The sequence below is a fragment of the Kogia breviceps genome, chromosome 9 (genome assembly GCF_026419965.1).
Source record: "Kogia breviceps isolate mKogBre1 chromosome 9, mKogBre1 haplotype 1, whole genome shotgun sequence".
Lineage (NCBI taxonomy): Eukaryota > Metazoa > Chordata > Mammalia > Artiodactyla > Physeteridae > Kogia > Kogia breviceps.
In genome coordinates, this window is record NC_081318.1 from 93,608,280 (window position 1) to 93,635,292 (window position 27,013).

General features: G+C 38.1%; 1 protein-coding gene across 1 annotated transcript in view; it reads right to left on the reverse strand.

The window, feature by feature from the left end:
* Positions 1–1,162: 1,162 nt before the first annotated feature.
* FBXL13 (F-box and leucine rich repeat protein 13) overlaps positions 1,163–27,013 on the reverse strand; it is a 123,200-nt gene continuing 97,349 nt past the window's right edge. Inside the window, 3 exon segments of the mRNA XM_059074540.2 lie at positions 1,163–1,329; positions 1,418–1,535; positions 2,063–2,161. Of these exon segments, the coding sequence (XP_058930523.1) occupies positions 1,163–1,329; positions 1,418–1,535; positions 2,063–2,161 (384 nt within the window).

Here is a 27,013-nt window from a genome sequence, read left to right on the forward strand (position 1 = left end):
TTTGTAGCAAGGAGTCCTTTGAAGTGTTTTGTCAACTATACTGCTGGACGCAGAAAAACCTCCATTTCTTTTTAAAATTTGGTAACCTGCAGAAGCCTGAATGAAGTATATGAATGCAATTCAATTTTATTTCACATGTTAATACAGATAGGATTAGCTGTTACACACACAAACACACACACACACACACACACACACACACACACACACACATATCCTGCTTGCATTATGGTGCCAGCTTGCTCATGAGCTTGCAACCAAGATGCCAGCTGGAACTTTAATCATCCGAAGGATTGACTGAGAGTGAGTGGAGGGTCTGCTTCCAAGGTCACTCAACATGGCTGTTGACGGGAGGCCTCAGTTCCTTGCTGGCTGTTGACTGGAGGCTTCATTTTGTAATCCAGGTTTTTCCCATTTCAAATCCTGTCTTTACCTCCCCTCCTCAACCCATGGTGCCTCCCCATTTTAATAATAGGGAACATGGCTTAAGATTTTGTGTAGCCTAGCTTATTACTCTGACTTGTCTTATGTTTTCCCAAATATTAACCAATTTCATTGTAGATCAAATGCTATTTTGTTATCATCTGGCCCTTTAATATTATAAGAAATTTATACAAGCAAGAGGCTGAGATATCCACCGGGGAAGAAATTTTAGCAAGAATTTGATCCCTGCCCACCTGAGAATACCAGGATAGAAGCCCATTTGTAACCCAGCTAAAGAAAGGGTTTCAGTAAGAACTTGCCATCTGTCCATCTGTGAGCAAACCCACACAGAGGAGAAATCTAACTAGTACCCAAGAGGAAACACTTCAGTAAGATTGGCTCTTCGTAAGCAAGTTGGAAAGTCCATTTGGGAAAAAGACCTATTAACTGAACTAGCTGTAAGAACCTTCACTAGGAAAGGTAGCCCATAAGTGTTCCAGCAAATTCATTTAATCTTACAAGGGCCTGTGATTCCACATATCCTGAGCATTCCCTGACAATCTCCTCATGCCCCTACATAACTAGTCTGGGTTGGGTGCCCCTCCTTTGTTTTACCTCAGAACTCTGCATTTACCTCCACTTGGACTGCTGACTTTCATGTTTACTCTCCTAACCAATGAGCATCTTGAGGAAGTCTGGAACATTCTAGATAATCAGTGTTTCTTGACTGAGTGACTCATTACCTTACACAATTTGCCAGATTCAGCACAGTAAGTTGCTTCAAATGTGAGAGTGACTTGAGGCTGCCATCTGTTATTCCCTTGCAGTCCACCATGTAAATGTGACTGATATTTGGAGAATTCTTGTCTATAAATTTGAAGCATGCATCGGTAATCCTTTTATTTCCTGTTTTAAAAAAAAGAAGTATTGTATTTGAATTGCCACAAGATTAAAAGTAAAAATTAATGCTAAACCACTTTTTAACATCACAGACCTTCAAATCGGATCTTTCTGAGGTCACAAGTAGAAAGAGCTTTGAAAGTACAATCGGAAATATGTGGTGCACCAATGAAAACTACTGATGTAATTCGATGGCATTTTTCAACTAAAGCCTTTAGAAGAAAAAAATAATAATAATTAACCAGAGTATAGAGAACAAGCTTATGAAAGTGATGAGGTTATTTTTTTCTCTCAGTATTTTCAGAAACAGACACATTAACTATTAAAGTGTCCTAATTTCAAAGAAAATGGGACGTTTTTTCAATATATTTTAGTACACTTACATTTGAGTAATGCATAGGAATCAACTAAATGATGTTACAAAAGTAAGGGAAAACATGAGGAAATGGAATGCTGAAAAAAATCACTGCATTTAGAAGCTTGACATGTAGAATTAGACTTAATGTTTATGCTTAAGCTACAATATCATTGAAATAAAAATATCCTAACTGTGAAATGAAGTTTCTCAGGGTATTTAAGGATTCAAATGTTCAAATGTGTGTGTATAAATTTCCTAATGATTTTTTTATATAAAAAAACTAAAATGAAAAACCTATTCATATTTTTCAATAATTCAAGCCTCTAGAAAATGTGCCAACCAAATGAGACTGAAAAGAAAATATAGTTTCCATCTACGTACTTTTACACAGTTGTCCGTCAGAGTTGGCATGTCATTGATGGTCAGATGCCTAATCCCACTGCAGCTGTGTGCAATGTTCCTGAAGCCTTGGACTGAAATCTGAATTGTACAGAGTTGGTGAAAATGTGGGAGAACCCATTAGTATGACCTCCAATAAAACCCTAAGATAGTAATAGCCAAAGTTATGGCATTATTTTGCTACTGTTTTTTTAAAATTGAAGCCATAAAATATTGCAGACATAAAAGGAAACAAAGAATCTAATCTTGATTTCTTTAATTTTTATATGTATGTTTTGTGAAATTATGATCACAGTTAGTCTAGTTAACTTGTTATTCTATTTTTTATTGAGGTAAAATTCATATAACATAAAATCAGTCACTTAAAAGGTCATTTAACCTTTCATAATTTTGTATAACCACAACTTCTACGTAGTTCCAAAACATTTTTATCACCCTAAAAAGAAACCATTTACCTATTAAGCAGTTGCTCCCCATACTCACCTTTTCCCAGCCCCTGGCAATCACTAATCTGTTTTCTGTCTCTATGGATTTACCTATTCTAAATATTTCATATAAGTGGAATTATACAGTATGTGGTCTTTTGTGTCTAGTTTCTTTCACTTGCCTTAATGTTTTTGAAGTTCATCCACAATGTGGTATACATCAGTACTTCATTCATTTTTTATGGCTGAATAATGTTCTATTTTATGGATATACCACATTTTGTTTATCCACTCATCTGTTGATAGATATTTTGTATATTTTGAATAGTGCTGCTATGAACATATGTGTACATCTATTTGTTTGAGTACCGGTTTTAAATTGTTTTCGGTATATACTTAGGAGTGAGATTGCCAGATCGTATGGCAATTCTATGTTTAACTTTTTAAGGAATGACCAAAATATTTTCTACACTGGCTGTACTATTTCACATTCTCATCAGCAATCTACAAGGGTTCCAATTTCTCCACATCTTTGCCAAAACTTATTTTTTATTTTTCCATATTTTCCTTTTTCAAAAAAATTCCTAATGAGTTTGAGGTGGTACCTCATTGTGATTTTGATTTGCATCTCCCTAATGACTAATGAGATTGAGCATCTTTTCATGTGCTTATTAGTCATTTGAATGTCTTCTTTAGGGAAATGTCTACTCAAGTCCTTTGACTAATTTTCAATTGGGTCATTTGTCATTTTGTTGAGTTGTAAGAGTTCCTTATATATTCTGGATTCTAGACCCTTAGGTATATGACTTACGAATATTTTCCCCATTCTTTAGGTTGTCTTTTCACTTTTTAATAATGTCCTTTCATGCACAGTTTTTAATTTTTATGAAGTCCAATTTCTCTGTTTTTTCTTTTGTTGCATATGCTTTTCTTTTTTAAGCAATGAATATTTATTTTATTAATTTTTAAACGTTTTTATTGGAGTATAATTGCTTTACAATGGTGTGTTAGTTTCTGCTTTATAACAAAGTGAATCAGTTATACATATACATATATCCCCATATCTCTTCCCTGTTACGTTGCCCTCCCTCCCACCCTCCCTATCCCACCCTTCTAGCTGGTCACAAAGCACTGAGCTGATCTCCCTGTGCTAGGCGACTGCTTCCCACTAGCTGTCTATTTTACATTTGGTAGTGTATATATGTCCATATATACACTACCACTCTCTCACTTTGTCCTAACTTACCCTTCCCCCCCACCAGTGTCCTCAAGTCCATTCTCTAGTAGGTCTGCTTCTTTATTCCCATCTTGCCCCTAGGTTCTTCATGACCATTTTTTTTTTTTTTAGATTCCATATATATGTGTTAGCATATGGTATTTGTTTTTCTCTTTCTGACTTACTTCACTCTGTATGACAGACTCTAGGTCCCTCCACCTCACTACAAATAACTCAATTTCATTTCTTTTTATGGCTGAGTAATATTCCATTGTATATATGTGCCACTTCTTCTTTATCCATTCATCTGTCAGTGGACACTTAGGTTGCTTCCATGTCCTGGCTATTGTAAATAGAGCTGCAATGAACATTGTGGTACAAGACTATGCTTTCAGAGATCATTTCTATAGTTCGTGGCATATGCTTTTGATGTCATATCTAATAATCCATTGCCAAATCCAGGGTCATGTAGATTTACCCTCAGTATTTTCTTGTAAGTTTTATCATTTTAGCTCTTATATGTAGGTCATTGTTCCCTTTTCAGTTGATTTTTATGTAAGGTGTGAGGTAGGGATCCAATTTCATTTTTTTGCATGCATATATCTAGTTGTCCAGCACCAGCTATTGAAGAGAATTTTTATCCCCCACTGAATGGTCGTGGCACCTGTGTTGAAAATCAATTGGCGATAACAGCATAGGTTTATTTCTGGACTCTCAATTCTATATGTCTCTCCATATGCCAGTACCACACTGTTTTGATTACTATAGCTTTGTATACTGATTTCTTTCTTTTGACTATCACTATCCACATTAATGGAAGCAGCAGTGGTAGAGAGTGTTCAAAGTAATTACTTATCAAAAGATCAAGTATCTTCGCCTATGAATGAATTACCTTAAAATAACATGTTATTTAGGCTCCATTTCCTAACAAATGGTCATGGATGGGAAATGATGTACTGATTCAGTAATGGGAAGCTGAGACTCTATGCAGAAACAAACATCAGGGGGAACTCTCCCACAGAGTCATCTTCACAATGGCATGATAGTGAGAACGAGGAACAGCAGTTGTATATATTATGATCTTAATTTTGTTTTTAAAAAGTATGTGTTGGGACTTCCCTGGCAGTTCAGTGGTTAAGACTCCACACTTCCAATGCAGGGTGCATGGGTTCAATCCCTGGTCAGGGAACTACATGCCACATGGTGCAGCCAAAATAAATAAAAATAAATTAATTAATTAAAAAGGTATGTGTCACAGACAAATGGACAAAAAACTAGAAAGACACATTTCAAAATATTGTTTGTTATCTTTGGATGCTAGGATTATGGATTATTTTTATTTTCTTTTATATTTTTAAAATTTTATATAATGAATGTATAATTCTTCTGTAATCAGAAAGCAATTTATATCAAAGGAAAGAAGGAAATTCAATCCTCTTCTTCACACAGTAGGCTTGCAGTCACATACCTAAAGAAAGTGCTGCTGAAGTAAGCTGAAAGTGAGCACCTACTGAGAACTTCTGCTCCAGGACATGGTCCTTTTAACTTAAGGAAAAGCCAAGCCACTGGGTAATACTTGGCTTAAAAGTATCTTGTTAGATGATTTCAAAGACTTCCTAGGAAAACATCTGTGGAATTCCTCTTCCTCCCACTCCTTAGTCAGTGACTGGAAGAAAAAGTTGCTGATCAGAAGATCCAAAATGTTCTATGAGAGATTGTGGTGAGCTCAATGAGTCCAGGAGGGTTTATAATAACTACCATTTAAGTAACACATTGTGTACCAGGTACTCTTTTAGGCAATTTTCATATACTGGTCTATATAATCCTCACAGCCACCTATTGGGAGTTTTTTTTTTTTTTTACAAATGAGAATAATGAGGCCCAGAGCAGTTAAGTAATGTGTCCAAGATAATCTAGCTCATACATAGTGGAGCCAGGATAAAAATCCAGGCAGTCTAGTTCCAATGTAGTCATTAAACTACACTACCTCTTAAGAAGATCAGCTTGCATTACTGTGCTTAAAAGGACACAAAAGACCTTTTTTTTTTTTGAATTTCATTTAATTTTTTTTTTTTTTTTTTTTTTCGGCACATGGGCCTCTCACTGTTGTGGCCTCTTCCATTGCAGAGCACAGGCTCAGCGGCCATGACTCACAGGCCTAGCTGCTCCACGGCATGTGGGATCTTCCCAGACCGGGGCAAGAACCTGTGTCCCCTGCATCAGCAGGCAGACTCAACCACTGCGCCACCAGGGAAGCCCTTTAATTTATTTTTTTAAACAGCAGGCTCTTATTAGTTATCCATTTTATACATATATCAATCCCAATCTTCCAATTCATCACACCACCACCACCATCCCCCCTGCCACTTCCCCCCTTGGTGTCCATACGTTTGTTCTCTATATCTGTGTCTCAATTTCTGCCCTGCAGACCAGTTCATCTGTACCATTTTTCTAGGTTCCACATATATACGTTAATATACGATATTTGTTTTTCTCTTTCTGACTTACTTCACTCTGTATTACAGTCTCTAGATCCATCCACACCTCTACAAATGACCCAATTTCGTTCCTTTTTATGGCTGAGTGATATTCCGTTGTATATATGTACCACATCTTCTTTATCCATTTTTCTGTCGATGGGCATTTAGGTTACTTCCATGACCTGGCTATTGTAAATAGTGCTGCAGTGAACATTGGGGTACATGTGTCTTTAAAAGGACACAAAAGACCTTTTGCCACTGGACTCTGAGAGAGACCTGTTGTCTTGTTCCTTCACTTTTGGATCCAGATGATAATGCTACTGTGTTAGTCAGGGTTCCCCAGAGAAAGAGATCCAATAGGAGATGGATGGATGGATGGATAGATAGATAGATAGATAGTTAGATAGAAACATACATACATACATAAATACATAGAGTTATTATAAGGAATTGACTCATACAACAGTAGAGACTAAGAAGTCCCAAGATCTGCAGTTGGTAAGCTGGAGACCCAGATGAGCTGAAGGTATTGTTCCAGTCTGAGTCCAAGTCTGAAGGTAGGAAAAGACCAGTGTTCTAGCTTGAAGACAGTCAGGCAAAGAGAATGTACTTTCCCTTTCTCACCCTTTTTGTTCTATTCAGGCCCTCAACAGATTGGATGAGACCCCCACACTGGGGAGGGCAATCTGCTTTACTTAGTCTACTGACTTAAATATTGATCTCATCCAGAAACACCCTCACAGACAAACCTAGAAAAATGTTTATCCAAAAAACTGGGTACCCCATGGCCCATTCAAGTTGACACACTAAAATTAACATCACACCTTCCTTGAAGACTTTGGACATTGACTTTTCCTAAGACTCATGGTTGATGTTCTTTTTGCTCTTGCCTGCTTTGTCCTGGCTGATCATCTGAGCTTGCCTGGCCACATTTTTTTTTTCCAGATTAGCATCTTTGAGACCATTCATCCTATCTGGCACCACTAACTGTCCGAATCATACACAACTGAAAAGAAAGCCCTAAGACCTTATTGTTGCCTCACATTTTCAAGTTAAAACAGAAACTCTCTAGCCTTAAAATTTTAATTCTAAATATTTAATTAAGGAACTTTAGTGTCTTAAAGTTAAAGTATGAAATTGGTAGGGCAAAAATTCCATTTTTTAATATTTTATTGAAGTATAGGTAATTTACAGTGTTGTGTTAATTTCTGCTGTACAGCAAAGTGATTCAGTTATACATACATATATATATTCTTCTTCATATTCTTTTCCATTATGGTTTATCACAGGATATTGAATATAATAGTTCCCTGTGCTTTATAGTAGGACCTTGTTTATCCATCCTATATATAATAGTTTGCATCTGCTAATACCAAACTCACAATCAAAAATTCAATTTTGGGCTTCCCTGGTGGCGCAGTGGTTGAGAATCCGCCTGCCGATGCAGGAGACACGGGTTCGTGCCCTGGTCCGGGAAGATCCCACATGCCGCGGAGCAACTAAGCCCGTGAGCCATGGCCGCTAGGCCTGTGCGTCCGGAGCCTGTGCTCCGCAACGGGAGAGGCCACAACAGTGAGAGGCCCGCATACCGCAAAAAAAAAAAAAAAAAAAAAAAAAAAAAAAAAATTCAATTTTTAGGGCTTCCCTGGTGGCGCAGTGGTTGAGAGTCCACCTGACGATGCAGGGGACGTGGGTTCGTGTCTTGCTCCGGGAAGATCCCACATGCCGTGGAGCGGCTGGGCCCGTGAGCCATGGCCGCTGAGCCTGCACGTCTGGGGCCTGTGCTCCGCAACGAGAGAGGCCCCAACAGTGAGAGGCCCGCGTACCACAAAAAAAAAAAAAAAAAAAAAAAAAAAAAATTCAATTTTTAATGCATGTGTATGAGTATTATTTAACTTTTATAGCCTGATTTCATTATTTAAATTGTATAGCTTAATTTTTATTATTTAACTTGTGTACCTTTGTGAGAAATCATGTTTTTCAGCACTGTGAGAGTTCTCACAGAGTATATGTGATTATACCATGTTGTGAAAGGTCTTAGCTCGTAACTGACTCCTCACACATAGAGACATACTATAAAATGGCTGGAGGTGGGAACAGTAGAAGAAGAGACAGGCTATTCTAAGGAGCTTGGACTTCTATAGACCGAGGTAGCCCCAGGAGATAAGGAAATGGAGACTCGGGTCTCTTGATCCATTTTCTCCAGATTACAAATTGATCAGGCAAGAACACAGATGTGCAAACTCTTAATCCAGTACTCCTTCTGATTCACATTCTTCAACAGTAACATCCACTTCAAATGTTCCATTCCAGCTTCCAGAGTTCTGCAAACCTATTCACTCCAGCCAGAAAGACATCCAACTTCTTCAATACTCAGCGGACCTCTGTTCTTTGTCTGACCTTGTTACCTTTCCCTGCCTCTTTCTCTTTTCATCTAATTAAGCCTTAACTATTCCTCAAGTTCCAATGACTCCAACCCTATTCTGCTACCTTCCTTCTCTTTCCCTTACAGGTCTATAAGTATTTTAGCCTATAACTTTCCTGTAATTTGTGCATATCTTATTTCCCCCAAAGAGATGATCTTATACTCTTTTTTCAACTTCTTACTGTGTTGGATAACTATTAGGGGATGAATGAATTAAATTTAGGAGTAAGACAAAGTCTGGGAAAGAGTACAGAATTTGGCTGAAGGCAAGATTGATAATGATTCCAGGCTGAAGGTAAAGCACAAGCAAAGGCAAAGCAGTGGAAGCACTGGGCTTAAATGAAGTGGCAAGGTCACCCTTGGGATGAGTAAGAAAACTTAGTAGGTAAAGAGGGAAGGAAAACTAATGGAAGACCCATAAGGCAAAAGTTACGTATTTCATATTGTGCTGCCATGGATTCTTGAATAAGTTTTCCATAAATATTCCCAGAGAAAAGTCCAGGGGTGATGAACTAACATTATAAATCTGGAGAACACAGGAGGGGGTAAGAATGCTGGACTTGGAGTCAGCAGAGCCGGGTTTGAGTCTGGCACTGCCTCTTTCTCACAACAAAAGGTAACTCAACCTCTCTGATGCTTTATAGATGTTTTCTCATCTATAAAATGGATATAATAATACTTATTTTAGGAGCTTCTTGAGAAAACAAATAGAGTAATGTATATAAAAGTAATTAGTTAGCACAATAACTGGCATGTGCTTTGAGAACCAGTTTTCCTGTTACTGTTCTTCTGGGCACATTGTGAGCCCACAGAAAAATAAAGATTCAAGTACTAGAGGTAGAGGACCTTGAAAGATCATTCTAGTCCATCCCTCACATTGTAAGCATAAAGAAAAGGTATTAAGAGAAGTTGTGTGATTTGAGAACAGGTTCCTTATCTATTCCTCACTGTGCATCCCCAGTGCTGGACATAGTGTCAGACGCAGAGTGGGTGCTCGGTAAGTGCTGAGTGAATGGAAGAATATTCCTGAGTCACACCTTCGATGGTGGAGCCCAGGATAGAGACCATTTCTCCCATTGTGACTCACAACTCCAGGGATGGAAACAGTTTTTTTTTCACACTTCTAAATTCCTCCCCTTTATCTCAGGCCTAGTCTATGACCCTAACACTAGCCTCTCCAATAATGGCTTCCCCAAAACAAGCAAAACCCTTTTTCTGTCTTGCTTTCTCGGAAACATGCTCATGACAAGATTTCCTGAACAAGGGGAAAAAATGAGAGCAGTAATCAGCCACAGCTGAGTGGTTCTTTGCAATGCAGCCAAAAACTGGGTGCCATCAACCAGTAAGATTGTATACAGAAAAGTGGGGAAAGGGAGACCTGAGAAAAGCTTTTTAGTTTTGTCCTGGCATGAAACGCTTAGTTCTCTACACAATTTATTTTAGAATATCCAAAGAGTTGCTTGGCTAATATTTCATGACTCAAGTATTCCTGCCAGAATCTTTTAGGCTAACCAACTATTAGTTGTCCTTTCTCCTCACTGAAAGAATGGTGATATAAGCCTAAAATTAAAGATTCCGTTCTAGGAGGAAAAAGCAAAATATTTTACCACATTAAAATACCAGGTTTCACCACATCTGGTATCTGTGCATTTCCTGTAGAGTATTCTTATAAAACTCGGGATCTAATCTCTTGTTGTTTAGTTTTGAGGTGATTTGGGCTTCAATTTGGGCACCAACTGGAGCCCTGCCACTCTGCTATTTTCTGGTTTAAGTTCCCATTGATTTAGGAACTTGGGGAAGTTGGCCACACCAGTGGTGTTCCAGTCTCAAGTCCCAGCAGACTGCTACTCCTGCTAATGGGGGCAGAGAAGACTTGGTGATCACAGGGAAATTCTCTCCATTTGCCTCGTGTGTCTCAACCCATCAGCACAACAGGACAGAGCTGTCTGTGTGGAAAATGAGCTATCAGTGAACCATACAAAATGAAGATGAAAGTGCTGTGCATCAAGGTCTAGCTCAGATCCCTCCTAGCCGCTCCAAAGTGGTAGAAAGAAGGAAGAGACTTACCTCAGTGAAGATAGCATCTTACCAAGCTCCCACTTTCCACTTCTTAACAACAGTGTCTTTGAATCAGTTAGCTCGACAGCACAGAAAAGAGATATATATAGGGCCAGACCCTCTATGACAGCTAGAAATATCCATCTTAAGTAGACGTGGCCCACATTGTGTTCCTGTACCATTTCCAGCTATTTCTCTCATTCTAACCAGCACTGCAACCAGTGACTAACGGGTAATGTGATGACTTTAGTCATATCCATATATCCTTCATGACTTCTTGGTGACCTCAGAGAAGCCTGGCTTAGCAAGTAGAATGAATTGTTAAAGAGAAAGACAACGAGTTCTCCCCAAACATTGTGGAATATCATGTTTTATTGCATTCAAATGTGCCACAAGCTTCAGTAGCAACACTTCCCAGGATCTGTGTTAACAGGGCTTGACAGGCTTTCAAATATTGTGTCCTCTGTGGTGACAGGAAGAGAGGTCTAATTATTATCCCTGCCATTGTCTCTCTTTGGATGATGCTGTACTTTCCAGTCTATATATTCTTCATGGCCACCCCCTCCTCTATGTTCACTAATGCACTTCTCCCAGGTAGCCCTGGAGGAAGCTTCAGATAGAGCTGTCTCTTTCTCTTACATCTCAGAGCACCAACGACCAGAGCCCTCACTTTGCATTTTGCATCTCCTGCCTTATATGCACATGTCTAATATTCCTGCCAAGGAACATGAACAGCATCTTATCCATCATGTCCTTTACAGTACAGCACCGTGCTTAGCGCAAAGTATGATGCAACAACCGCTTGTTAATAGGCCAAATAGTTGTCAAATAAGTTGTTTGTAGAATGTAAATTTGTAGTTTCAAAGCGTGGGGGGGAGCATAGTCAATACGGTCATTTGTTAAAGATTGCCATATATATCTAAAAACACTGAACAGCCAAACATGAAAAAAAAGTTTCATTTTCCAATGTGAGTAAGGAACTAGAACATAAGATTAGTAAAGCCTGCAGATGCCAGGAAGGCAAGCACGCGTGCCAACTCTGCATGTACTCACCGCACAATGACTCAGAGCTGCGATCTGCAGAAGCAGGCTGACCCTTCCTAAACTTTACCATTCTTGCCTAGAGTATACTATGTTGTTCTCTTCCTCACCCACTGGCCAAATTACTTATAGCTTCCCCTGTATTATAACGGAGCTTTATCTCCTTTTTTTTTTTAAGATTTTTTTTTATGTGGACCATTTTTAAAGTCTTTATTGAATTTGTTGCAATATTGCTTCTGTTTTTTATGTTTTGGTTTTTTTGGCTGCGAGGCATGTGGGATCTTAGCTCCCCGACCAGGGATCAAATCCTCACCCCCTACACTGGAAGGCGAAGTATTAACCACTAGACCACCAGGGAAGTCCCTATCTCTTTTTTAACCAAGAGAATCACAACTATAATACTTTATTTTTACAACACAATGATCCATAGAGCTACTTGGTTTGTCTAGATTTATTGAGCTAGATGGTGGCTTTACAGCTACAATCCTAAGTAGAGTTTTATGAGCAGTTCATGAAATTCTGTGTGTAAGTCATTTCCTATAATAGGGAACAGAGGAGAAACTAAAATAAGTATGGTTTTTCAGAAAGCATTAAAATTTTTTTCAAACCTTTTCTCCAGAGGGGTAAATATGATCTTAGTCCCCTGAGACTCATCATTTTGTCATCTGATTCTTCAAGATCTAAAAATTGTTTCCAGATGTTTTATTTTTTACTACTTAATGTAATAAACATCCTTATACATTTTGGCTACAAAGAGATTGCATTAATCTATGGATGCTAAACGATAGGTGTTTGTTATATTTCTTTATATTTTATTTTCAGTATGGCTAGTATAAAGTTATATTCAAACTAATAATAACAACCATTTAAATTTCCATGAGTCCTATCTACAAGAAACGTAAAAAGATGTTAATAAATTCTTCTATTTTTTTTCCCCAACATGGGTTGAAGTGCGATTCAAAAAGGACACAAAGCATTCCTTTAACAGGGAAACTCAGGCACAAGAACTGACCCAGAAAAGCAGAAATTGCACTGTGACTTTTCTGATTCATGGCTGCTTTTCCACTAGAACCCCTGCTTATTGGTGACACTTAAGCCCACATAACATTTTTTTCAAGTACGAAATGCAGCAATAATTTTTTTACCATACACAGTACATAGTACTTTATAGTTTTACAAATGATAGTCTAGTGGTTAAGAGCCTGTTCTTCAGAATTAGGGGGATCAAGGTTCTAATCTTGACCCAGACATTTTCTATGTGACCTTAGGCAAGTTCCTTACTCTGTCTTAGCATAATTTTCAGTGGTGTCTGGAGCCAGCTTATACTAGCTTGCAAGAGCAGATTGTTAAAATTTTAGGAACTATAGAAGCCAGTTGTTAAACACAGCTAGTTAAAAGATTACATCATATAAACTTAAAATTAAATAAACTATATTAACAAGTGTAGTGTATACCCAAACTCATGACCTTCTAATGATTTTACCACATGTTTCCATTATCTATGCTCTTGAAGATATGTATGTTTATTATATCTGTATGGTGACAGTATTACATAAGGCACATTTCTTCCTATCTCTCTGTTCAGTGACCTCTTGTTGTTAGCTTGAAATAGGCCATGGTGAGAGTTTTTACACCATGGAAGTCAGCAACCACTGTAACTCAGGGATTTGCATGTTCCTATCCAGTTGTTAGATGTTTACCAACAGACCAGTGTTCGGTTTCCACATCTCAAAAATGGGAATAGTGATACTGACCTCATGTAGTTATTTATAAATATTAAATGAGATAATAAATTTAAAACACTTTCTTCAACACCTAGGTCATAGCCAATACCCAACAAATGGTAGCAGTTATTATTACCATCCATTAAAATATAGAATAAGGGAAAATGTAATCAAATAAATATTAAGTGAATTATAATTTTGAATTTAGCTGTTACCAATTTATTTTGGTACATAACCTGTTTATTCACAACTGGTTTAGCTGGTCACTCAACCCTTATTGTTCCATTTACCTCCTGCTGATAAACTACCAAATCTGTCCCTCCACTCCCAGCTCTGCTCCAAGGACCAGACTTCCACTTTCAATTAGTTCTTGTCATTGACAACTAGGTATATCACAGGAACCTCAAATTCAGCTTTTCCAAAATAACATTCATTATTCTTTTCCCCCAGTCTTACTCCTTCTTTAGTTATCTTGGTTAGTCATACAGAAACACAAAATCCTAAAGCTGAAAAAGATCTCAGAGATCATCTAGCCATTCTACAGAAGAGACAACTGAAGCAGAAAAAGCAAGTAAATGTCCAGGGTTGCACAAGTGCTTAGTGACATAGCAAGGACTAGATCCCGGGTCTCTTAACTTCAGTTTGGGGCTCCTTTCACCATCCTACTGCCTTCTGCTGTATGAGAGAGAGAGAGTGAGAGAGATTGCTCTGCTTATGCAGTCTCTGTTCCATTTGGCTCATATATTCATCCCTGGATGTGCCTCTGTGGCTTTCTCCCAGCTCCACCACTAACCCCAGGGGTGAATAAGTAAGACCTTCCATGATCTTTGCCTCTCTGAAAGGGGAGGTTGTAATTTATGTAGCCTAGAGAGAACTGAAATGACCTTAGAATCTTCCAGTTTGCAGTTTCCACAGTGTACCTTTAAAATTCATGGGTCCCAGAGAGATTTAATAGTACAGGAACTACTGATAAACCATTATTACTATATTGAGTATTCCAATCATTTGAACATTTCTGGGATGCTGTCCCTTTTCATTTCTGTTGACTTGTGTAGTAACTGAAAAATAATTGATGAAAATATACTTTCACTTTAGTGTTTTATAGTTTCCTAGGCTCTTTTCTCCCTGTAAATTGAAAGAAATGTCAGACCAAACTCTTACCAAGAAAAGTTCATCAGACCTTGCTGTAGCAAGTTGCCAACTTCTCAGATACCTAACAAGCCTCCTGAGCTTCCACCTGAAGAACCTGGCTAGCCATACCCTGAAATTGGCTGCAGTTTCATTCATTCATTCTTGAAACATTGATCAAAGTCCTACTATGTGCCAGGTATTTATTATGCATTGAGGATACAGATAGAGATAAATAAGGCACCATCCTGACCATCAAGGAGCTCACAGTGGGGCAGAGACCAGACAAATAAGTAGACCATCAAATACATAGAGAATGCTTAGCGGAAGTGGAATGAAGAGATCTTAACCCAGCTTGGGTTAGGGGAAAGGAGGGGTCAGCGAGGTGTTCTTAGAGAAGGTTGTGATTGAGCAGAGCCTCAAAGGGTATGTGAAAGTTAACCTGGTGAATGGGAGAAAGCCAAAGTATGAGGGTGTTTAGTCAGAGGGCAAAAAGTGAGCCTAGTGGAAGTACTTAGGCTGGAAATGAAGAGCACGGGAACAGAGAGGCAGAAACTGTTGTAAGCTCTCTTGCTCTCTGGTTTAACTTAAATCTTAAATCTGAACATGTAAATCTGTACCTTGGCCCAAACTCCCCATTCCTCATCTGGCTCCTTTTCCCACTCCATGTTCAGAGTTACTGGTTTCTGGGCATTTGGGTTTCAACCAAAGATTGGCTTCAGCCTAGTCTTCCTTCCCAGCATAGCTGTGATTATTCCATGCCTAGCTTCCTACATAATGCTATAACCCGCTGCTAAACACAACTGGAGATACATGAATCTGTAGGAAAAGTGGCTAGCCAAAGGCAATATCAACATGAGAACCCTTGGAGTTACAAACAGAGCAGAGGGTAAAGGAAAAGCATAACCAGGAATCACTGCCCTCCTAATTGGCACTTTCTCATGTACATGTAAGATAGACTTATCCTTTCCATTAAACCTCTTAATCATACCCGTATTTTCTTCTTTGAGATTTTGAAAGAAACAAGGTCATATTTTAGAGAGCTCTGATATGAACATGGAACTAATATGGATCTCTTTGGAGCATTTTAGCTGATGCATTTTTATCCACTTATTCATTCATTTAGGGGTATGTGAGAAAGACTTAAAGGAGGTGAGAAAGCCATGCAGGTAGCTGCAGAAAGAGTGTTCCCGGCAAGGAAAACAGCCAGTGCAAAAAACCCGAAGGCAAGAGGCTTGTGTGTTGAAAGAACATCAAGGAAGCCAGTGTGGCTGGAGCAGAGTTGGTAAGAGGAAGAGTAGTAGGAAGTGGTGTCAGAGAGACAATTAGGGAAGGAGGCAGATTATATGCGATCCTGAAGGTCCTTCCAAGGCTTTTGTTGTATTGAGTAAATAGGAAGACTTGCCAGGTATTTGAACTGAGGCAGAACATTGACTTGGGTTTTCAAAAGACCATTCTAGATGCTGCTGTGTTGGGAGGAAACTTAGAGGTTGAAGTGCAAGCACAGAGACCAGTTAGGATGCTATCACAATAATCCGGGCAAGAAATGATGGTGACCTGGACTTGGGTAGTAACTGTGAAAATGGTGAGGAGTGGTCAGATCGTGGAGAGATTCTGAAGTAACAGTCAGCTGGACTTCCGGGCAGAGTGCATGTGGAGTGTGAGAGAAAAAGTCAAGAATATTGTATTAGTTGGCTAGGTCTGCTATAACTAAGTACCACAAACTGGTGGCTTAGACAACAGAAATTTGTTGTCCAACAGTTCTGGAGGCCAAAAGGTCCAAGATCACAGTGTTAGCGGGGTTGGCTCCTTCAATGTAAGGGAAGGATATGGTTCAGGCCTCTCTCATTGGTTTGTGGATGGCTATCTTCATGTTTACATGGTGCTCTCCAGTATGCATGTGTCTGTGTCGAAATTTCCCCTTTTTATAAGGGCATCAGTCACATTGGATTAGGGCCCACCCTAATGATCTCATCTTAACTAATTACATCTGTAATGACTTCATTTCCAAACAAGGTCACGTTCTAAATACCAGGGGTTAGGAATTCAACATATTAATTTGGAGGGGATACAATTCAGTCTGTAATAGATGACTCCAAGACTTTTGGCCTCAGCAGCTGTAAACATGGAGCTGTCATTAACTGAGATAGGAAAGGCCAAAGGTGGAACAAGGAGTTAGATTTTCGAGCAGGGATTTTTTTTTTTTTTTTTTAAGATTTAAGAGTCTAGGGACTTTGCTCGTGGTCCAATGGTAAAGAATCCGCCTTGCAATTCAGGGGACGCAGGTTTGATCCCTGGTCAGGGAAGTAAGATCCCATGTGCTGCGCGTGCCACAACTGCTGAGCTTGCGTGCCTCAACTAGAGCCCGCCACATACTGCAACTAAGACCTGATGCAGCCAGAAATAAATAAAATAAATGAATAAATTTTTTGAAAGATATGAGTCTAAAATTCGAGAGAGAACTCTGGGTTGAAGATACATATTATCTATCATATATATGTGTCTGTGTATGTATACATAATATGTGTATATGTATATATATGTACATGCATATATACATATATAACTTCTCTATATATATAACATATATAAGTACTCCTATATACATATATACTCTTATAAACACATATACATGCACATGTATATATGCATATATAAACATGCTCCTATGTGCATACATTACATATATATGTAGGTGTATATATGTATGTGAGCATATATTTGTGTGTGTGTATATTATGCATATACATATGTAATGATTTTATATATACGTTATATATTTTTTAATATATATAAATATATGAGCGTTTGTTGTTGGGTTTTATTGGCATAATTTTAGATTTATAGAAAATTTGCAAAGATAATACAGAGATTTCCCACATACCCCTCACCCAGCTTCTCCTGATGTTAACATCTAAAATAACCATGGTACATTTGTCAAAACTAAAAAATTAACATTGTTACAGTGCTATTAACTAAACTACAAATTCTCTTCCTGTTTCACCAGTTTTTCTATAATGTCCTTTTTCCTGTTCTAGGATCTAGTGCAGGATACCATATTACATTTTTAAATTTCTAATTGACATGTGTTGAAGTTTTGACATCAGATGGTACAAAACTAGATACAGTCCAGGATATATATTTGATATAAAGCAAGGATTAGCATTCTCTGAGGCCTGTATATGAAAGATTTCTATGATTATGAGGGCTGGTTGGCTGCACCATATTTCCTTCCCTTCTATTTTTAAGTCGCTGTCCATTGCCATACTCTGTAGCCCCAGTAAAAGAACAGGAAATAAAACCATATATCCTACTTTTGAAATGCTAGTGACCTCTGGTCTGAAGCCATGCATGGAAGACACCAGTGTCCTCTAAAGAACGAGGGAAAGTCAAACTGACCACAAGCCAGAGCTGACAGATCACATGAGAATGAGGGTTTTGTCTGGATATTCACTACTCAGTCTTCTGCTCTCATTGGAACTGCAGATCTTGGCTTTGTAGAGCCCATGGCAACAGTTTTCAGCTAGGGTGCTTCCATAATTCTCACTACCCACTTTCAATAGGGCACAGCCATGTTGTCATAAAAGGACCCGAGACACCCACATGAACAGATTCGTTGGTATTGTAGAGTGTCTCTGGGGGAGCACCTCAGACAGGAAGTGGAAAGTCGGACCTTACGTTCTGGTCAGGAACCTGTCCTCTGAGCCTTCTCCCAGTGATGGCTGTGTTCCTGATGCTGAGTGCTGCAGCAGAGGTTGATGGAGGCAAGTGGCTAATTCTGTGTGGCTTTCCAGGCTTGTCTGAAGGAGGGGTCCCTGAGGACAAGAGGCTGATGGTTCATCTCTCACCACAGTTTGTCTAGTCAGAGATTCAGTTCCCTGGCTCCAGCTCTGGTGATAGTATACTGAAATTCCGCACCTTCGCCTTACTCTTTTCTGCTAACTCTGCTCATAGCAGTTCACACATTTCCCTTGACTGGCTAGGAAGACAGAGAAGAAGGAAGCCACTGCCGAAAAAGGTCAACCTGAGCCATACAGAGAACAGAAAATGAGTATAGATAAAGGAAAATTGTTCTGCTGTTAGAAGGCAGTTGAGGATGATGACATTATTATTGGACTATCTTTATTGTACCTAGATGATATTAATACCTTTTTCACACTGTTGTTGATGGCAGTTGTTGGTCTTTCATCTCTATTTTGCTCTGATAGCTCTTTATTGGAGTTCTTTTTCTTGATCTAATGTAAGAACACCTTTGGGTTTCCACTCCAACTTTTTTTTTCTTTTGTATGCAGAGAGAGGAGTTTCTTCCTATTTCTTCTTTATTAGAACCTGTCTTCCCAAAGGCTCCTGCTTACTGATCCAGTGGTCTTCCCTTTCTCTGTAGATGTCTTGTGGCAAGAAGGGAAGGCCTCCGGAGCAGTGTACAGTAGGGAGAAGGAGCTCACTGAACTCCTTGTGAAGGTGAGTGAGTGCCCACTCCTTGAAGGGAGTGTGTGGCCCTGCCAGTTTAGATTACCGCATTTTTTTCTCCTTATTTTTGTAATTAAAAAAATTACTTAATGAAAGTTTATTGTTAAAATAAAACTAATGAGGCTTAGAAAGTGTCTCTTTACCCAGACATAGATGTCAAAGACATCTTCAAACTGCAAAAAAGTGAAATGTTACTTATGTTTCCAGGCTTCATAGATGCCCTGTGTAGAAGGCAGATTTAGGGAAGATAGTCCATCATTTGAGATTTTAATGACAAGATATATTTTGTTGGATCAGAAGAGACAAAGGATGGAAACTGGGTCATAATTTCCTGTACTACCTGAGTCTCAAATCACATGATCTGAGAATGGGCAGTGGTCTCAATTATAATTCAAGTAATTCTCATTTTTTGTTGACTTTAAAATTGCCTTTAGCTTTTTCCATTTCTAATCAAATTTATTTTTTAAACCCCACGTTGTCATATAAAATTGGCATTGGACCGCTGGTCTCTAAGGTCTTTGTGTTTGATTATTGTAACTATGAAACTGCCCATACCTTACTATTATATTATAGGTTTTGCTCAGCTGTATATTGACATAATACGTGACCTTACTTCTATGCTTAAGAATCTTTCAGTGGCTTCCCATTATCTACAGGACAAAACTCAAGCTGCTTATGCAGCAGGAAATATAAGTCCCTTCATGAGCCAGCTCCCACCTATTTTTTTTCAACCATTCCTGTTATTTTCCCATATGAACACTAACTACTGCCTTTCCTCTTTACAGAGTACACCTTGCTCCTATGTTGTTTTCCTTTCCCTCCTGTTCTTAATGATGAATTCCTATTCATGTCTCAAGGTTCCACTCAACAGATAACGTCCAGACCACTCAGGATGTTTGTTATTCCCTCTTTAAGGCTCCTCACCCTTATATACGTATGTACATCTGGTATCTCACTTAAAATAGTTGTTCCAGACACTCTACTAAATGGTTCACATGCGTTATCTTATTTACTTATGGTTAGAACCCCATCAGGTAGGTACTATGATTATCCCCTTTAGCATATGTGAAAACTGAGCCTTAGACAGGTTATTTGACCTAAGAATACACAGCTAGAAGTGATAGGTAAAGCTAAGATTTCAAACTGGGTCTGTTTGGTGTTTTAGTCTGTGCTGTTAACCACATTTATACTTCCTCTCTTACCACATTGTAAAATAATTTTTATGCCTGTCTGTCTCCTCCTCTGATCTTCTTTAGATTAGGGAACATATCTTACCATTTTTCCAGTTTCTGTTGTTGTGTCTGATACCTGGAAAGTTTTGTTTGTTGCATGATTCTTTTTTTATATGAGTGTTTGTTGTTGTAGGTGATATTTAAAGCCATAATCTAGGTGACATCACCAAGTGCATGATGAGAAGAAAAGTAGACCAAGAACTGAACCTTGGGGCTCTCTATGATTAAGAGATTAAGGGGTTCGAGAGAAGAGGTGACTGAGGCACCTTTAGAAACATTGTCAGAAATAAGAGAAAGAGCCGGAGCTGTAGCACAATATCGTTTATGAGGATTCAAATCCACACACAGAACCACAATATAAGAATGCAAGGGCCTCCCCTGGTGGCGCAGTGGTTGAGAGTCTGCCTGCCGATGCAGGGGACACGGGTTCGTGCCCCGGTCCGGGAGGATCCCACAGGCCGCGAAGCGGCTGGGCCCGTGAGCCATGGCCGCTGAGCCTGCGTGTCCGGAGCCTGTGCTCCGCAATGGGAGAGACCACAACAGTGAGAGGCCCGCGTACCACAAAAAAAAAAGCATACATTGATATATATATATATTAATATATTCCATTTTGTTGCTAGAGAAAGACTTTTATGTTTTGCTCATTTTTTAAATTGAAGTATAGTTGAATTACAATATAGTGTTAATTTCAGGTGTACAGCATAGTGACTCAGTTTTTCTGCAGATTATATTCCATTATAGGTTATTATAAGATATTGGGTATAACTCCCTATGCTATACGGTAAATCCTTGTTGCTTATCTATTTTATGTATAGTAGTTTGTATCTGTTAATCCCATACTCCTAATTTGTTCCTCCCCCTCCCCTTCCCCTTTTGTAACCGTAAATTTGTTTTCTATGTCTGTGACTCTGTTTCTCTTTTGTATATACATTCGTTCGTATTATTTTTTAGATTCATATCATGTGTCATATCATATAGATTTGTCTTTTGCCGTCTGACTTATTTCACTAAGCATAATATTCTCTAGGTCCATCCACATTGCTACAAATGACAATATTTCCTTTTTATGGCTGAGTAATATTCCGTTGTGTATGTATGTGTATATATATGTGTGTGTGATATATATGTGTGTAAATATATATATACACACACAACAGATGATTGGCTTAAGAAAATGTGATATATATATATATATATATATATATATATATATATATATATATATATATAAAATCTGTTGATGGGCACTTGGGTTGCTTCTGTGTCTTGACTATTAAATAGTGCTGCTATGATCATTGGGGTACAAGTATCTTTTCAAATGAAAGTTTTAAGAATATATTCATATATGGAACCACATAAAACAAATTAGAGGATTTGCTTGTGTAGAGAAAGGGGAACATAAGTTGGAAATGTGGATAAAAGGGAATAAATAAAACAAGAGATCAGCCTTGCATGGACTGATGATGAAAGTGTGCCATGAATTGAGGAGTGTGATTAAATCTGTTCATGGTACCTGAGTTCCAAAATAAGTAAAATAAAATAAATCTAGTAGGAAATAAAATAGAAATTCCTTGTTATATTTCTTCCCTTGAGTACTTTTTCTCTCCTGAAAAATACTGCAGAGAACACACAGTATTTTTAAACCTCTCTTCTTATTTTCTTTTAGTGAAAGTAGTCACCAGTGATAGATTCTAAATGTTTGATAAAAATAGTTGAAAATAGGGAAGTTTAATGAAACCTGCTTGCTACAGAAGTGAATATAAGATGACTTAAATACTTATTGCTAATTTCTGAGAAGGGAAGAGTACTCATCAGCATAGAAGCCCACTCTAGGTTTGAATGTTGTTCTCCTACCTCTCCTGGACTGCACTTTAATAAAAGTGTTGCTATGAAAATAAATTATGTGGGTAAATATAGGGAGTAAGTATGCGGAGCCACAGCATTAGCTTTCCTGAAGAAATCACATCCACATGAGTTTTCTAAATCATAATCATTAGGATTGACACAGCCAATTTAGGAAACTAATGATGATATCAACAAAAGCCAAACATACACGTACTTCACACGCAGCCCATTTGATTCCTATGTGTATACTCAACAAAAATACATTCTGTGTTCACCAAAGGACATGTATATAGCACTTTGTGCACTTTTCTGTATATTATACTTACCCTCAAAAAAGTCATTAGGGAATGCCCTTGCTCAGTATATCCCAGCTGTCAGTGCCAGCAAAACAGGAAGCAGATTTAATCCGGTTTCTTGGGTGTTAAGGATTGCTTTGTGGTCAGTCACAGGCATGCTCAAAGCAACAAATTCAGGTACATGGTAGAATACAAGCATGTGAAGAGCTATGAGAAACCTTCACAACTTCCTCTCTTGGGCCTTAGTTTTTTCCTTGAGAAAGGCTTTCCATCAAAGTGTTCAAAACCCCAACTAAAAGCTAAATAGGAATCACATCCTCAACAGTTGTACCAGTCAGCTTCCTTGAGTCACAATGACCCAACATAAACTAGCATAGGTAAAAAGGGAATTAGTGGTATCTCTAACTGAAAGTCCAGCTAAGCAAAAATATACCATCTCTCTTTCTCAAACACAGCATCTCTCCCTCTTGAAGTTCAGCCTCTTTGTGACGATTCTATTCTTTCCCATTGCAGACAAATTTCCTCCATGTTCCTGAGCAAGAGAACCACAAACCAGCCTAGACTTACACATTCCAGGCCCTGCAACCTCAGGACAGACTGAATTTATTTTTCCCAATGTTGAGCACCTAAAAGAGTTCTGAATAGTTCTGCTAAGGTCATGCTCTTCCTGGAAAAATCATAGCCACTGCACATGGAATTTAGGAATGTCTAGGCCTGGGCCAAATAATAGCGGCCATTGGAAAATACTATTAGTAATCTAATAATAATAGCTAATGGTGGCTAAGCATTTACTATATGAAGCCATCATTCTAAGACTCTTATATGTATCAAATAATTTCATTCACACAACACACTTAGGAAGTTACTAGTATTTTCCCCATTTCATAGGTAAGGAAAGTGAGGTATACAGAAAGCTTAGGTAACCTGCCCCAGTCCCATACCTAGTAAATAGCAAACTCAAGATTAAAATGCAGGTGCCCCAGAACCAATGCTTTCAATTACTGTGGTGTGTTGCTTTCAAGGTGCCACGACTGACAGCTCCCCAGAACCACAAGGGAAGGGAGAGGAGTGGTTCCTTGAAGCAGAGTATGAGATGCAAAGGAAAACTACCAACATCTCATACCGTGGTTCATTAGTTTCACTTATTTAACTAAACATTAATCCAAAAATTCAACAAATATCTGACAAATGTCTACCATGAGTTAGGTCACACATCATTCCTTAGAGCATAGAAAAAGATGGATCCATTCATTGTCGCCAAATGTCTCCCAGATTATAGATGACAAAGGAGCACAGGAAAGAGTACCTTCTTTATGTGATAAAACCATTTTGTCTCCAGAGTCTTTCCAAATTGTATTTAAACATGACTTTTAAAAAATTATTTTATGGCATAAGGTTAGATTTTATAACTTTGAGTAAGTAGCAAATATAAAAGGAAACAAATTAAATTTGTTCAACTGATTCAGCCAGAATCATTTTGTTAAATGAATGTAGATTTTTTTTTTTTCTTCTGAAACTACTATAATGAAAATGTTGCACTCAGGCTCTGAAGAAATTTTTTTAGAGAAATATACAAATAGGTTTTCTTTTTTTATCACCAGCTGTGTCAGGCACTTAACTTACATTATCTCTAATATTCCCCAGTTTGAAAGAGATACTTTAATTAATGTGAAAAAAAATTTTTTTAACATCTTTATTGGAGTATAATTGTTTTACAATGGTGTGTTAGTTTCTGCTTTACAACAAAGTGAATCAGTTATACATATGCATATGTTCCCATATTGAAAAATATTTTAACAGTGGCAACCTGTTGGGATAAGAATGCTGTCATTCAACAGATATTTATTAAGTGCCTGTGTATGGTTTAACTTCGCCCAGTATTCAAAGAAATACAAATTGAAAATATAAAATATCATATTCAATGTCAAATTGGCAAAATTTATTAATATATATTTATGAAGAGAACAAACTGTTTTACATTTATGGTAAGTGTAAACTGACAATTTTTGTAGGGTATGGATGGCCTTAAAAATAACTATATCCTCTGACCATTTCACTTCTAAAAATTTGTACCAAAAAATTGCATAGACATATGCAAAGATACGGCTACAATAATTTTCCTCACAGGTTATTTATGATAACAAAAAAAATGGTAGGCCAAGAAAAAAAAAAAAAGAATTGTAGGCCAATAATGAATGGTTAAATACATATTGGTATTTTGATACAATGAAATACTATATAACTATTAAAAGTAAGTTACAGGAAAAATATTTAATGGAATAAAGAGATATTCACTTTATAAAACATTAAATGAAAGATATGTGTACTATATAATCCATTTGAGTTTTAAAAAAGTCTAGACAGGCATGGAATAAAGACCCTGAAATTCTAGTAGTGTTTATTATTTCTGGTGATGAATTTTCAGGTAATTTAAATTTTTTTCTCCTTTTTTTAAAAAAAATAATTAATTTATTTATTTTTGGCTGTGTTGGGTCTTTGTTGCACACAGGCTTTCTCTAGTTGGGGAGAGCAGGGGCCACTCTTCGTTGTGATGCGCAGGCTTCTCACTGTGGTGGTTTCTCTTGTTGCAGAGCACGGGCTCTAGGCACGCGGGCTTCAGTAGTTGTGGCTCGCGGGCTCTAGAGCGCAGGTGCAGTAGTTGCGGCACACAGGCTTAGTTGCCCCGCGGCATGTAGGATCTTCCCGGACAAGGGCTCGAACCCGTGTCCCCTGCAATGGCAGGCAGATTCTTAACCACTGCGCCACCAGGGAAGTCCCTTTTTCTCCTTTTTCCTTGTATTTTTCTGCATTTAGCATGTAATAAGAAAAAAAGCAGGTTTTTTAAAAGTGAAAAAAGAAAACTCAAAGTGGCAAGTATATGGGTAGAAATTTGCAGAGGATAGTGAGAGAGCTCACTGGAGCAGCCCTATCCCAGTTCAGGCCAAGTGTGAGCAGAGGCTTTTTCAAGGAAGAGAAACTGGGCAGAGGCATCACCTCAACCCCATCGAAGATGATGACATGCAGGGGAACGTGCAAGTGCTGGTACTCATTAGGAAATTGGTCATATTACTTAGTGCACCCTACAGTGTTTATCCAATCCCATAAGAATGCAGAATATTTCTAAAACATATGTAATTGATTTTCACTTTTCTTTGTAGTTCTCCATCATCCACTTATTTATTTTTTCTAACAAATATGGTTCAGATTCTTTCACAATACTGTATACATCTTTCCTTTTTGGGGAAGCTCTGACTGCATTAACATTTAGCCCTTGACATAATTCATTTATGTTAATCCAGAGCTTCCAAAAGACAGAGATGCTATTTGACTCATCATGGTGCCCAGTATGCAGCAGGCACTCAATAAACACCAGTGTAAAGCATTTAGTTATAAGCTTCTATTCTCAACTTTTTGTTTTATTAGGGCCTTTTTCCTTGATCAGATATACTAACACATGACTTCACAGTGCAAAATTCCAAACATAAAAAGAAAATACATTTTACTTTCCAAGGGAAGAACCTGAAAAACATGTGAATAGTCAAATTTCCTTCTTTGAAACCATTTTATACTGTCATATCAATGCAAGTAGGTCTGGAAGGGTGAAACTATCCTCACACCCAGAGCTAGGGAGGTAGATGGAGCCTCCTCAAAAGACTTAAAAGTCCCTCAGAAGCAGTAACATCCAAGATTCACTGATTCTCTGAAGTTAACAGCAGCAGCCATTATTAAGATATCTGTGGTTCATAATGAGCCCGTTTCTTACAAAGTTTCACATGGTACAATTTCCAGTGCCTGACACCTAGGGTTAAATCTCTCGAGTAATTAAATTATTAAATGAACAAATGCAAATGGAAGACGGATGAACAAATAAAACCTAACGTTATTTTGCATAATGATGTGAAATACTAATGTCACTGTGGTTTGAGACTTACAAATTAAGGGCCAGTTAGGAAAAGAAATCTATTCTTTAGAAATACATTCAGACCAAACTCAAATACCTACTGAGGCAGGCAGGCAATGCCGTGAAGTGGTAGCAATCCCAGAGTAAGTGCATGTGTGGACGTTACTGAGTGGAGGAGAGGGCAGCATACTGAGGAGAGGGTTCCATCTCAAGAGGGTGAGGCTGACTCAGCTCCAGCCCGTTGTTGCCATGTGGGAAAGCAGGCCCAATTTTCCTAGTTCTTCTGGTTTTTTAAGAGAAGCTTGAAGTCTAGATTTTTACTTGAAAACTCCAAAATTCCAAATGTTGGCTCAAAATTTAAAGACAGACTGTGTCTATATGTTTCGCATATATATCTAGCCAGAGGGTCATCAATTTGAAACCTCTAATTTTGGGTTTAGTGAGTCTGAAAATATTTAACCTTAGGACATGTGTATGTGTGTTTGTGTGTCTGTGCATGTGTTGTGTGTTTTTGCTGCGATAGTTACTTGGTAGAAAGTGAGAAGAACAAGGAGGTAAGTCACACTGTGCAGAGGGTTCTGAAGCACTGAGGTAAACTAGACACAACTGTATGTAAAATAGATAACTAATAAGGACCTACTGTATAGTACAGGGAACTCTACTCAGTACTCTTTAATGGCCTATATGAAAAA